The sequence below is a fragment of the Ammodytes marinus genome (genome assembly GCF_949987685.1).
Source record: "Ammodytes marinus genome assembly, chromosome: 2".
Classification (NCBI taxonomy): Eukaryota; Metazoa; Chordata; class Actinopteri; order Uranoscopiformes; family Ammodytidae; genus Ammodytes; species Ammodytes marinus.
In genome coordinates this window covers 29643593-29658623 of record NC_137231.1, presented here as the reverse complement: position 1 = coordinate 29658623, position 15031 = coordinate 29643593, and the positions used below count along the sequence as shown (strand labels likewise).

At 38.8% G+C, this 15031-nt stretch overlaps 1 protein-coding gene across 1 annotated transcript; it reads left to right on the top strand.

The window, feature by feature from the left end:
• Nucleotides 1–9117: 9117 nt before the first annotated feature.
• dmrt3a (doublesex and mab-3 related transcription factor 3a) lies at nt 9118–12790 on the top strand (the record flags this gene model as incomplete). Its single annotated transcript, XM_080041308.1, has 2 exons — nt 9118–9517; nt 11730–12790. 2 exons carry the CDS (start codon nt 9118–9120, stop codon nt 12788–12790), a joined length of 1461 nt encoding a protein of 486 aa, XP_079897434.1.
• Between the last annotated feature and the right edge of the window lie 2241 nt (nt 12791–15031).

Here is a 15031-nt window from a genome sequence, read left to right as displayed (position 1 = left end):
TAGAGATGAAGATTCAAGAAAAATCCAGACTGGTCTCTTCATTTTTTCTGGGGCTGTATGTACACACGCAAGTAGTTCACTGTTGCTATTAGAGATCGCAAGTTTCTGTATTTTTTGCTCGTTTTTAGCCAAAGGTTTGTTAAATCTACTGTTAAAGCATGTTTACAAGTGCATGTTTACAAAGTTACAACATGCTAATCTTTGAGAAGCAGTCAAATTTGACTCTTTTGGACTGCCCGTTTGTATTTTTAAGATTAATAGACAAACAGTCAATAGCAGTAAATAAGTCAGAAATCAAGACTGGACAAAACTAGCTGGTGACTTCTATTTATAAAGTTCATTTTTCATAGAGCAACTGTTCATGCAAAGTGAAGTATTTTTTTATGATCCGAAGGATATAGTTACGCAGGATGGTGAATAATGATAATATAATCCATTCCTTTGTATAACGTACAGGTAATTTGACTAGTGGACTTTTGTGTCCATAACAGTGAATGGGCGGTGATTGGTTTGATATAATTGACAGTCGGAATACAGGCTTAGTGTGTGCTAAGATAAATTTCTTGAGCTGAAAATCTTGAATCACTGTTGCTGTATCATCTCGAGCACTTGTTAAGAAATAGTCATGTGCATGCCCTGTTTGTTTTTTTTGTATTTTCTCAGATTTTATATTCAATCGGTAGGTCAACATGCAATACTTTGTGTTATTTTTGAATAAGTTTTGGTTATTCATTTGTCAGATTCTAGAATAATTTTTTTGGTCAAGTGAACTAATAGACAAAGGTGGTCCTTAGCCTTCTTAGCGAGCATAGATTTGGTGATTTGCAAGTCAAAAGTTGTCCAGATCAAAATGTTGTTGAGGTGAAGGTTTTCTTTTGATATCTAAGTTTCATATAACCACTGTTTCAACTGCATTTTCTAAAAATGCTATTTAAATTTTTTTTATGTAATCATAAACTTAGATGTCTAAAAAGAAACTAGTCTACTCAACTACTCGAGTTGCACAAAATGCAAGTTTCGATACATTTTGACATTACATATGGAGCATTTGCTGTTGGAAATTGTGTCTCTGCTCTGCTCCTTTCCCTTGGAGGTTATTGTTAAAAAAAAATTGTCTTATTTGACCTGGAATTACATAAATCACATACATTGTTCAAGTTTTTTAAAAATGCGGAAATACAATCAGAAAAGTTAGCATAGCACCTCCCAAAAAATGTGTGGATTTTAGATTTCTGGTAAAAATGCAATATGTCACTGGATGGAAAGTTTAGAGTTGACAACATCTGAGACTTTCCATTTTGTCGGAGCTTCTCGTGTAGGACAGTGTGTGACGTGAGGTTTAGTGAAGAGAAAAAGTCGAATAGTTTGGTCATGAATCACGTTTTGCCTCCGTGGTGTTGGCGTGTGTTGAGCACCGGCAGCTTATTTATGACACCTATCCAGTGGCATTGTTTATATACCAAAGAATTTGCATCTCTATTGCCATTTTAACCCCTTCAGGCTGGGAGGTTTCGCTATGCACACGGGTTTCTGTTTACAACTGTTTGCACACTCTGATACTGCCTTGTATACAAGGCAGGGGCGCTGCAGTAGTGTTTTGCAGTATTGTGTAGAGCTGTAACAATATTTGTATTTGAAGATTTATTTTTTTCTCAAATTATTTACAAATGACTTATTTTGGACTGATGCGATGTCACATTGGGTTCTGGTAAAATTCAGTTATTTCTGATGTTTGATAGAGCAAATAACAAATCCATTAATCAAAATAAGGTGTTAATCAACAATCAATAATTGTTAGTTGCAGCTCATGTAATCTTCACAGTTGTGTTTTTTAACAGATATACCCGGTACGTTTTTTTCCCACAAAACAACTGTTTTACTTAATGAACTGATGAACGTAATCTATTTCGAGTTGTGTTGTTCAAAATGTTGATTAAAAAAAAACTATTCAAATGAGCTTTTTTCCCGCTTCTCTTCCTTTCGTTGAAGCCGACTAGTTCACCGCTGCATTGTATATTCCGCTTTGTGTTTTATAGAGACTCATTTCGAAACTGCATGCTTCCAAAGTGTTTATTTGTGTTTGTGTTTGAATAAGGCAGCAACAGAAGTCATTTGGAGTCTTGGGAGTTTATGTCGCTACAAGTTTTAGGGGGAATAAAAACGCTCTGAGGTGATGGAGTGTAAATGTGATTGTGTGCTGCTTGAAACAACAATATAAAACCAGACAAAAGAAAATTACTTGTATTTTCTTTTCTGCTTGCGCTGTGGGAACATTCATTGGATTCTGCCCCATCTGTTGTAATCAATAACGTGACCATCTTGTTTTTTTATGAAACGCACTTACTCTTAATTTCATCCACCAGTGGTTTTAGAGAGAAGAATGTGGAGTTACCTATACGACTTGGACATTATAAATCACTCGCTGAGACCAGAGTGTACGGCAGTATCGATTGATCCTGATATATCACAGAAATTTACTGTCACTTCTGTTTTCAATTAAAGATACAATCAGTCAGATAATGACTTAATTGGATTTTACAGAAGATTGAGTTTTATTGCCGCGTGCTTTACGAGTTTAGTTAAGGAAGGCCATTTTATCACTGTTGTCAGGGGCGAGCGGGCGGCTGCCGCTTGCCTTGTCCTTCTGTAGCTGCTGCTGCACTGTGTATAGCGCAGGGGAGAAAGTGTCACAGGATTGGTTTTCCTTGAGCTGCCTCTGGCTCTATAACTCACTCCCTCCCATAATAGATAAAAGCTGCTGGGATCCCACCGTGACACGTCTTGCTGGAGTGATGGCCGCTCCATACAGACAGACACACAGACACAAACAGACAGATAGACAGACAGACAGACAGACAGAAGTGCAGGAGAGGACGCTATGTAATCTCAGATCTGGAGAGGGAATCTCAAAACTGTGTAGATATTATATTCTTATAGGAGATGTCACCTAGTTATTAGGAGAGTAAAATGAATTCTTTAGATTGCAGATTCAGCTCTGTCAACTTTTCACCAACTCAGATGTCGCAAATAAACTGATAAATTGTTCTATGTGTCAATGTCTACAATCAGGCCATGTAAACAAGTAAGTAAGTAAGCTTTATTCATATCAATACACAAACTTTTCCAACCCAGCCATGAGTAAAAACTCTTTATGCGATAATTCAATATTGCTTTTGAATGTTATTTGTTTCCTCGCAGGTGTTTTAAATGCGCCAATTGAAACTGAGAGAGAGTAGGAATCCATCAAACAACTTACTAATTACCATTTAATCCATCTCAATCATTTTCTGAAAACGTTAATCTATTTTATACCTTGAGAATTCACCTTCTTCCTGTATCCTCTTCTTTTAAGAGTTCCCCAGGGGTCCATTCTGGATCCCCTCTTATTTACAATTTTCATGCTATTGGACAAGTCATACATGGTGAAATTTCAAAAGATACTGCCAAGCTTTTAACACCTACTGTACATAAGACACATCCTTGCTGCCCTTCACTCCCCTTTACCTGTGAGTTTTAGAAATGATATTATTGTTAACATTTAAAACAAAATAAATAATTATACCTTGAATGAACCTGATCGCTGCTTGAGAATCTACTGTCTCAGCTTGTCACTAAGGTGACGGGGGCCTTTGCTGTTTTGGTACCTGAAGTAACCCTGTCATTTCCTTTATAATTTTTTTAAGCATCAAAGCCCTCATGGATGGTTAAACGTGATTGTCCTAACAACTGCCAACATAAAGTATAAAGTTGTTTGGTTCAGCTTTAATTTACAGATTTTACTCAGTACTGTATCAAATATTTATTTAAAAAAATGCTATCAGCCGCCATCTCTGTACAGGCAGTGGCTGTAGTTTATCGGCCTCGCTCTCTGTTTGCTGACCGGTAGTGGAGGATCTCGGTTCTGTTTGAAGGACAGGCAGAGCTCTGGTTGTAAACGTCCAGCCCTGAGAGCCAAGCACCAATAAAGCGGCCGAACTAGACAGACTAAACCAAGTTAACAGGCCGCTGTGACGCTGTGCAGCCACGACTTAATCTGAGGACGTTACCCATCATTTGTCTTTACACCTGCTGGCCTGATCGGAAAGGAGGAATTCACTCTACTCTACAAGTGGCTCAGAAGATTTTTCAATCTGGTTTTCAGGTATTATGTTTTTATTTACTTATTTAGATAGATGGATGGATGGATGGATGGATGGAAGGATAGATGGATGTATGTATGGATGGATGGATGGACGTATGTATGGATGGATGGATGGACGGACGGACGGATGGATGGATGGATGGATAGATAGATAGATAGATAGATAGATAGATAGATACTTTATTGATACCAGAAGGTAAATTCTATTGTTTCAGCAGCATTGATAATGAAAGGAAAAAAAAAATACAAAATCATTACAAAAATGGGCATGGTGCACATGCACTGATTAAAGGAGTCAAAAGAAAGAATTATCATATACATATTTGCTGCTCCAACCCCATGTGTTAAAACTGATATTTTTTTAAATGTCATATTTGAAAATGTATCAATAGAATAACTTTTCGTTTTCCTCTTGAATATTTTGTATTAATGGACTTCCTAATTTTCCCCTTGGGACTGATGGTTTACTGACTGATGTTCTTTGCTCTTCTGACTAATTCAGATGTCTGGCTAATTCCTCTGTAAGGCCGGGCTGTGTGTCCCGCCTCCCCGGGGAGACTTAAATCAGCGTTTCTGTGACAGGACTTGTGAGTGGCAGCGACGCCCCCAATCAGCACCTAATAATAACCCCACTCAGCAGAGGTCAGCCCCTCCGCTTCCTCTGGCTCTAGAGGGGCCCTGCTGGAGGACGCTACCCTTCACAATATACACACAAGAGCCAAAGTGTTAAGTAAGTGAATTCACAATATCAAACTCTGTAAAATAGTTTTCTTTTTTCATTCTTTTTTTTTTTTTTTATACTTTAGTTTTTATTGAGTTTTTAGCACATCACATCTTCACATAGTAGATCAACTTACAGATGTTAATTCAGTGCAGGTAAAACAAAACATTCAACAATATACATACAATTAAAACAAAAACAAACAAAAACAGAGCCTGAGGGAAAACGTGATGTAGACAAAAAGCTGAAATACATGCCTATGTAAAGATAAGCGCAGCTCAAGTAGCTGCATTACACTTAAATGCAAACATACTGTGAGCCAGTGTCCTTACAGTTCGTCTAAGTAAAGTATCCACTTCTGCCATCTCTTAGCATACAAATCTAACCTCAAACCTAACACACAAGTCAGTCGTTCCATTGTCCTTATTTCCTGAATGACATCAAACCATTGTTGCTGTTTAGGTGAATCAGGCTTATACCAGCTTCTAGTTATGGTTTTCCTTGCTGCTGTAAGGAGTACTTTTACCAAGTATCTGTCCCTCTGTAGAGTAACCAGTGAAATGTGACCAAAGTACAAGACAGTGCATGACAAAGGAATCTTATTTTCTTTTTTCATTCTAAAGCCATTATCAGCACAAATACCTTGACCTACTGACAAGCTCATCAGCAGTGGTTTGCGCATGCACCCTGCATAGTATTTGATTCTAAAATGACAAAAGTCCAAAAAAAATATAGAGTGCAACATAACATGGTAAATGAACAATTCAAAACAAGCACACAGTAGCTTTTAGTGATGTTGTAAAGTGTATTGTCTGGCTGTCAGTGGAGGCAGGCTGATACATTGTCTACCATTATTTGTGATAAGTTAATTAGGGATGAGAGACCATTGCCCATGTCTTCTTCAAAAATGCACACACAACTAAAGGGAATGGTCTCTGTCACCTTGTCTTGAACCTTAGAGAGTGAGGCAAAAAGCTAAAAATGTTGAACTATTGCATTAAATTAAAACTACTCAACTTTGTGAGGCAATCAAATATTTGTTTCACTTAACTGTACTAAACGTAAGGTAAAGTGACTCCAGAAGTTGTATAGCCATTTTTAGAGTGTGGGTGATATTTTTATGATTATTGATATTATATCGTGAATTGCAATTATTTTTGCCAGGATAATCGTGGCATGAAATGTTCATATCGTCCCATTCCCACATTCAAAATCCCCAGAGGATGAACCCTAAACACTTTGGTGATCCCCTGACGTTTCATTTAACGCCAAAATGAGGTTGTATTTTGTGGTAGCTTTTTATTTTATGATTGAAAATTTTTTGCAGTTTATTTTTTATCAACAGTATTATGCATGTATCTTATGGAATCTTAGAAGGGCTCCACTCATTACCGGTACTTATAATATTATGTGTCTTTATCTCAATAACAAGTTAATTACATTGAGATCACGAGATTATGAACATGAGAGAAAACAACCTTTTGTATTGATGGGGTGGTAAACTTGTGATCTCAAGATAACAGCCTATAATATAGACTATAAAGTAATCAGTGAAAATTTGCTTTTTTTCCCAAGATAAGGAATACAAAAAGAAAATCTCGGCTTCCCTGTGTATTGTATTTCTGTTCCATTTATTTTATTTTATTGAAACCACTTTTGTGGTAATTTTTTTTATCTAAGTTATGTGATAATTAAAAAAATCTAACAGACAGTGTCCCTATAAAACACAGCCCATGTATATTTCTCATCAATTCAATTAAATAGTTTTTTATTATTATTAAATGCACACCATCAAATATTCACACGACAGTCTTTCTGCATCTTCAACTTGCTGTGCATCAAAATAAAACCAGAAAAAAATAAAATATTTAAATAAGACATTTCCGGCTTGGTGCCAATTAAAAAGCAGCCTGCGGTATAAACTTTTATCCCTGTTTGTGTTTTACTCTTTATCCAGCAGCGACCAACATGAATAAATTTATTGTGCGTTGTGGTGTGCAGCCGTTCACCTCCCCAACTCCCACAAATCTACTCGGCCGGCACAAACTGCGGAGCCACTCTAGTCACCTTGAAATTTCCTCTGCTATTTTCCAATTAAAAGCTTAATAGCCCTGGAGACGGGCTCCATGTGGTGGAAGTTTACCGTGCTCTTATTCTCTGTAAGCCCTCTGCGCGGCCTAGGATCCCATTATTTGCTTGAATAAACCTTTTTTACGGTCAGAAATGGGCCCCGCGGCTTTGTCCGGTGTTATGTTTCAATGCCCTCTATTAGTCCAGCAGAAAGTGGGACATATCAGCATCCTCAACGTAGTTCCCAAAGGCCTTTTTTACACATGCAGAGACCTAATCATCGAAGTTATGTACGATTGTGTAAAAGGTGTGAGCGTGTTTTCTTTGGCTAAAGGTATTAAGTCTTGAAGCCTGCAGGCAACAGGGAGAGGAAACACAATCACACACACACACACACACACGCACGCACGCACACGTGGTGGCTTCTAAATATCAATTATAACTGATCTTTGAACGCTTTATGATTATTTGTTTACAAGCATTTACATTTTGGGGATATTTATCTAAAGAGATCCATCACACCACAGAGTTCTGACACCTTTTTTTTTAAGTATTCATGGTGATATTTTTCAGTTTAAATGTCATTTTCCCACCATCATTTCCTAACCTCCTATGTGAAGAGTGTTTGTCATATTTTAGAGAATTGGTAGTTTGCTTCGTACGGGACTTTTTTTTTCCTGCCATGTCTCAAATTTGACATCTCAACTGTCAACAATAATATTCAGTTGACTTTGACCTTTACAGTATTCAATGTTTTCTTCCTGTGTTGATTTGATAGAATATGAACATTATGCCTCATATTTTGAAAACATCTACAAATGGGTACATCACTTACTCCTACAGTTTGCCTTTTTCATTTGAATTGATTATTTATTTCATAAAATTCTGCCCACACTATACAATGTTTCCATGTTGACAGCTGGGTTTCATACTTTTGACATTTGAATTTAGATTTAAACTACAGGTTCTCACATGTATCTTTTTGTGTCTTTTAATTATGCTATTTTCAACTTAAATGTGACATTTTGTTGCATGTTAAATTGTTAATTGTATAAATATTAAGTTGTATGCGTCATATTTAAGAAATCTACAAATGGCTTCCCACAGAAAAGGCCCTCACTGGTGCATTTAGTCTTTTAACCAAACAAGCCTTAAAATGTTGCAGTATGGGCAAGTTCTGTCATATTAAGTATTAACACTGTAAAACAGTTGAGTTAGGAAGCGTACACAGGCATTTTTTTGTTATCATTATTCTCAGATGAAATTCCATGTTTTCTCTCATGTTTCATTGTTAAAAAATATTTCTATAGGCTATATTATATGCTTTAACAACATGTAAGTGCCTGTAGAAAATGCACTGATAGTGTGCTATTTTATATTGGGTCTTTTAACCATTTTATAGGTCTTTTTAATGGCAGTTTTATTTTTCATGCAGAGCAGATCTCACATTACAGGCCTGTGCTGCAATTTGCCCTTTATTTTCTGGAGATAATGTTGCCAGTGATAAAGCTGTTTTATTGCCTTGTGAATTATCTCAACATTTCCATATCAGATGCAGGATCAAAGCTTTAAAAAGAATTGAGAGATTTGTTTCCACTGCAAACCACAATGTTTCTCTCTCTTGGTCTTGAATCTGGTTTCCCTGATCTTGAAAGCTATTGTCCCGCTTTTAAAGGAAACTCTACAAACGTGTGAACGTTGCAGGGAAACATGGTGTGGTTATCTGATCCCTCCTTACTGGCAGGTTTTGTTTCTCTCTCTCTCTCTCTCTCTCTCTCTCTCTCTCTCTCTCTCTCTCTCTCTCTCTCTCTCTCTCTCTCTCTCCCTCACACTCACTCACTCGCACACACACACACACACACACACACACACTCACACTTCAGCCTCTCATGGACATTTTTAGCAGCGTTCGTTCGTGCACATGGTGCGCTTTGACGGGAGTGACAGCGTTTGGTTACTCGTCTCCATAAGTGCGTGTCAGCTGCCTGATGCATATCTGTGCTGTCAGCCGGGAGAAAGGTGGACCCTCTCCACCACAAGCCAACGCCTCCTCCTCTTGGTTTTCTACTCCTCATTCTTTCATGCGCGTGCGACTCCATCCATTTCCATCATCTCCTTGACAACAACAACACTTCACTTCTTCTCGCTTCTCCGTAGTCCTGGAAAGCCCACCTCGTCTGACACAATGAACGGCTATGGGTCTCCGTACCTGTACATGGGGGCCCCGGTGTCTCAGCCCCGGGCCCCGCTACAGAGGACACCCAAGTGCGCGCGGTGCAGAAATCACGGCGTGCTCTCGTGGCTAAAAGGTCACAAGCGCTACTGCCGCTTCAAGGACTGCACGTGCGAGAAATGCATCCTGATCATCGAGCGGCAGCGCGTCATGGCGGCGCAGGTGGCGCTCCGAAGGCAGCAGGCCAACGAGAGTCTGGAGAGTCTCATCCCCGAGTCGCTCAGAGTTCTGCCCGGGATAGGGATGAGCGGAGGCGGGGAGGGGAACCAGAGAGCCCCGCCGAGGACCGAGGAGCTGGAGCTGAGGTGGAGCAGCGCGGAGACGGTGCAGGCAGGAGCTCAGACATGCACAGGTAAAGGGGAAAGGTTGACTTTGAAGCGTTATGTTGATAAATATGTATTGTTATTTGATTGAATGAAAAAAATAATACCCGTCAGAAAAAAAAGTAGTAGCCTAGGCCTAGCCTACAGAAGCATAATTTTAAACTACGATTATACTAATGAAAAAAAAATATATATAGGCCTATAGCAAATAAATCACAAAGATACAAAATCTCACTAGACTACTTTATTAATAGGCTACCTATCTATAGGCTATTTGTTTAACATTTTAACACACATAAACATTTATCAAATATTTTTATTAAAAATGTATCAAATATTTGTATTAAAAATATGAAAAGGTCAAGGCTTTTCTAAATATGAATTAGTATTGAAATGTTTGTCTGACGCCTGTACAAACACGTTTTTTGTTTGATATTTAGCCTTGGTAGAAACACAACGTCTTCTTCTTTGAACGACTCAAATTACATTAAAAAAACCTAGAGAAAAACAGAGCAAAAACATGAACAACATGTAAACAATGCAAAATGCAAGCCAGTGTAAAGAGAAGATATATTTCAGGTACACAAACGTGACTAAGACACATTTTCCTCTGAATGTGTGTTTTATGAATGGAACAAACTGACAAAATTCACATGTTACAGATGCACAAGAAACAGGCTTATAATGATATAACATGAACATGTTATGTTTTCTATTAAAGGGTATCATTTGTATATTATAATAAAAAATCATAAGATATTAATAAAACAAAGCAAACATGAAGTTTTTGTGCTAAACGTGCAAAAAATGTAATTTAGGCCAATATTCTTTCTTTTTTCACAAAATAGCTAAACATTTACCAAAAGCAACAAACTTTCGTTTACATTTTCAAGTGATAGATAAGGATGAACGTCAAGTTGTTCTAATTCAAGTTTTCCCCTTTAATAATTCCACTAACGAGGGAACATGACGAGGTCTTTGTCTTTATTTATTATTTGTAATTCATATAAACCTACAAAAATTAAGAAGTTATATTAAGTCAAATTATTATTCGTAAATATTTCACACGTGCGATCATTTGGCGTCTTTTAAACTCATTTGTTCTAATTATAACTTGTTTATCATTTGTTATTGAGCACATTATTACGCTTATTACGGTTTTGATGCTCAGTATTTCCCTCACATGAATGTATTACACCTGCGAATTTATTTTATTTTATTTAGGCTAGTATTTTTTTCCCCTCAAATTATAATTTTTTATTAATTCAGCTGCCTCCACTTTTCTTTCTTGTTGCTGAGACTGAAACCATTTGGACACGATAAGCCTGGATCAGCTGACTCCAGATCAGCTCCGTCCAGTCTGATGAAGAAGTGATTTTAAAATAATCAGTGGTGTTACGTGCTGGACAGGCCCGATCGAATGTAATCGCCATATTTCTTTTCGGGGGTCAACTTCCAAATTAAATGTTACCGAGCAACAAGCGATCAGTTTGCATGTGGTCAAAAGGCATCGACGGTAGATCGGTCAGTGACGCGCTGTCAGCACTTTGCGTTAACAGGAGGGAGAGAGTGAATCCACATTCCATCGTTCTGTTGGAGACAAGTTGACAAGCGATTAATTGTATGTTACGTTTCCTGTTGAGGAGAGTTTGGAGCTGAGGTTGGCTTTGCTTTCAAATGGTCGAGGGGTTTGCATGGAAAAGGTGCGGAGGGGAAATGTTTCAAAGTCTGACGATTCAAGCACTTTATTGTCATTTAATATAGCAGAAAAAAGTACAATATCACAACAGGATCTCATGGGCAAAATATCTGTCCAAGATCAATTCAATTCAACTTTATTTCAGAAACACACATCAGTAGCCTACTTATAAAAAGTATAAAAAACACATCAACGAAAACACAACAGAAAGATAATATTCATTGAAGTTCATAAGATCATAGTTATAAAATCATAGGCCATACATTTGTTCCAATGTTTCCAAAAATAAAGGTCCAAGCCTTGTGTCATTGGGTTCACGTATAGGCCATATCTTATAATTACAATTTGTTACAATTAATGGACACATTTGTAGGCTCTATCATTTCTTTACACAGCACAAACACATGACTTGCACTTGTCCATCTGCGAAGTTTGAGAACGATTCTGAACCCATCATTATATGTCATCTGAAGCTTTTTCATTGTAGCCTTTGATACCAGATGTGTTATTGTTTCGTGACTGTTCACTCCCTCGTCTTGCAGAACCTTCAGAGGAGGGTCCCGATGACGCGTCAGGGGCTGAAAACGGGGGCAGCTCCAGCGAGAAGGAGCAGGACCCAGTCAGCTCACCTGAGGGCTCCAAACCAAACTCTTGCTACACCCCGGAGCCTCCAGAAACACCCTCGTCCCACGCGGAGGAGACCCGCTACAGCAGCGTCCCCAAAGAGAAGAAACCCAAAGCCGAGAGCCCCCCTCCTCACAACAACAAGTATCCCGTCAGCCCCACGGCGGAGCAGAGCGTGCTCATAGAAGGCCTCGCGGGCTCCATCAGCCTGCCCTTCAGCCTGCGGGCCAACCGGCCTCCGCTGGACGTCCTGAAGAAGATCTTCCCCGCTCACAAGCCCCCCGTGCTGGAGCTCATCCTGCGAGGCTGCGGGGGCGACCTGGTGGGCGCTATAGAGGTGCTGCTCTCCAGCCGGACTCCCGACGGGAGCGCGCACTCGCACAATCACCCACACGAGCCGCACCCACCTGACACGCTCGTGCTGCAGCCTTCAAACGGACACCTGTTCGAGCACGCGCTTGGCTCCTACCATCCTGTCTCCTCCTCGGCGAAGTGGTCCGTGGGCTCGGCCTTCCGGGTTCCCGAGTCTCTCCGATTCACCACCGATTCCTCATCGGGCGTTCAGGTGTCCGCCGGCCCGCTGGGTGTCCCAATGCAGCACCCGTCCTTCCCACATCAGCCCGCGCGCTACCCGCTCATGCTACGCAACTCTCTGACGCGCAGCCAAGGAAACCCGTTCGTGCACAATGACGTCACTCTGTGGAATACCATGGCGCTCCAGCAGCAGTACCAGCTGAGGTCCGCGGCCCAGTACGTCTCGCCCTTCTCCCCCGGGTCTGGCGCTCCCACGGCCGGCCCCGGAGGCTCCGTGTTCCGCACCTCGTCCCTCCTTCCGTCCAGAGCGACCGAGGAGCCGCGGATCAGCGTGCAGGAGGAGAGCTGCTCGCTGGGGCCCAAACCAGGCCTCTACTCCCCCGATGAGGAGTACGAAGAGCGGTCAGACTCCGCAGACTCCCGCATCCTCAACTCCTCCACCTGATGGACTAACACAATGCACTGTAACAATGAAAAAGCTAAGGAAACTGAACATTTCAAGGCAACTGTTTTTATTGGATGGTTGAGGCAACAACTCTAACCTGCCAGCTAAATATCCTAATATAGCCTATTAAAATATATATTTAATTCGTATTAAACTTAAGTTTTACTGTTTGACTAAACAGTTCAATAATAACAATAAGTTCAACAACAGCAGTTGTGCCAGGTCAAAATGTTGATTCAAACATTAAACAGTGTTAAAACGGTTTGAACACCTTTCTGTACGAAAAATAACAGGTTGGCACAACTTTTCCTTTGGAAGACTCTATAGGACTCAAAACATGAAGTTACATTACATATGAATAATTAATAATAAATTAGGCTATCTCAACAAAAGATAATGAGTTGGCTCAAATGTCTGCAGTTTTCCTTTTAGTTGGCCTCAAATTAGAAATCTAAGACAATTGCCTTGAAAATTTGAGTTTTCCTAACTTTTTACGGTGTAGCAGCGGACACCAAATATATATATGTGAATGGACATCTGGTGTGTGTATGTTTTATTTTTTATTTTCTGTGTCTTGTTTGAATTGAACTGTGTCAAGCAATCCCCCTTTTGATAAGGTGATGTTAATCCTCCAACATCATGCTTTCAATCTGTCACATGGACACACGACCAAAATGGATGAATGTAACAGACTGTTGTTTTGAAATGATGTCGCCCTATTTCCTGTAAGCATGTTTAGTACTGTGAAAAGTGTCGATGTAAGGATCATCAATGCATGTCAAGAGTATGCCAAATAAATCTGAGTTTCCCAAATGGATCAGATTGTTTGTCTCTGGTGTCACTCCAGGTTTTATAGAATGCGCAACATATATTTAACAAATACAGTATACTTTCATCAGACATGTCAAATCATATCAGTGAAATAAATGATGTGTACAGTAATTGTTGCTCTGTCCAATTTTGATTGGCAGAATATCACAAGGGCAACAGCTTTTTTACATAGTGGAGATAAATCCAAAAATAGCATTATGATGACCTTATTTTTAACCCCATAATACCGATGATATAGTTTGCATTTGGTAAAGCCTCATTATAAGAAATTAGCATATTATTGGCCTATCCGTTTCTGAGACCTCAACCTCATCAACATGATGATCATTTTGAAAAGTTTACAGTAACATTCATATCGTTACTCATATTTCAATATCAATATTTATTTATTTATTTATTGAAGCAACTTACTAGTCAATATTTCATACCTTATTTACCTGTAAAATCATGAGTATCAAACATGATACAGCAGGTTCATAAGTAATTTGAAAATTATAGTTGTATTGCATTTCATAATGCCAAATTCGCTATTTTGATTATTCAATTAAAACTAATTTATGATTGAGATTGGAGGAGAGGAAATGTTGACTTATATTCCTTTTTTATGCAAATAAGGACCCCCATCCCAAGGCAAAACAGAAGCTTGTTCCTGTCTGGAATTAAACAAATTGACTAAAAAATACAATTTTAAATTTTTCAACTCTGTACACCTCTGATACAGATAGAGAGATCAAACCACTACCAAACAGGCTCCGATTATTATGAGGATAAACCCAGAGAAATGTAGATATGTCTATGTATTTAAACGCTTATTGATATGTTGTGTAACTTGTGTAGATAAATCAATGTTTGTCAGGACTGGAGGAAGACATTCAGTATTGCAAAAGTAAAATAATATGACTATTATTAATAAACTGTTAATAAACGTATCAAAGTAAAAGTCCTGATGTTGTAGGCAAATGTTTCAGTTTATATCTGATGTTTCTGGATGAATCATTCTTCCTGCTGCATCAATGTTGCATTTTCTGTTGAGCTCATTTTAACTCCTTCAAATACGATTGGCCTGTTTAATCTACAGCAATGCATCATTGTCTATACAATCCTTATATGTTTGTAGCATTACTGTCCTGTGACAACCATGCATCTCCCAAAAGTCAAAGTAAAAAAAAAAAAAAAGTAAATACACAGTATGTCAAGCAAACGTGCACTAAAAAAATACAATATTTACCTCTGAGTTGTCGTGAACTAGAAGTATAAAGTTGCATACAATTGAAACAGTCCAGTAAAGCACAAGCACCTTGAATTTGTATTTGAATAAATGAGTTTGGGTCCAAAATAGGAAAGACTGTGCTGTATACAAAACCAGTAGTATGATGTGTAAAGGTCAAAGGCTGAAACAAGCAGCTGCAT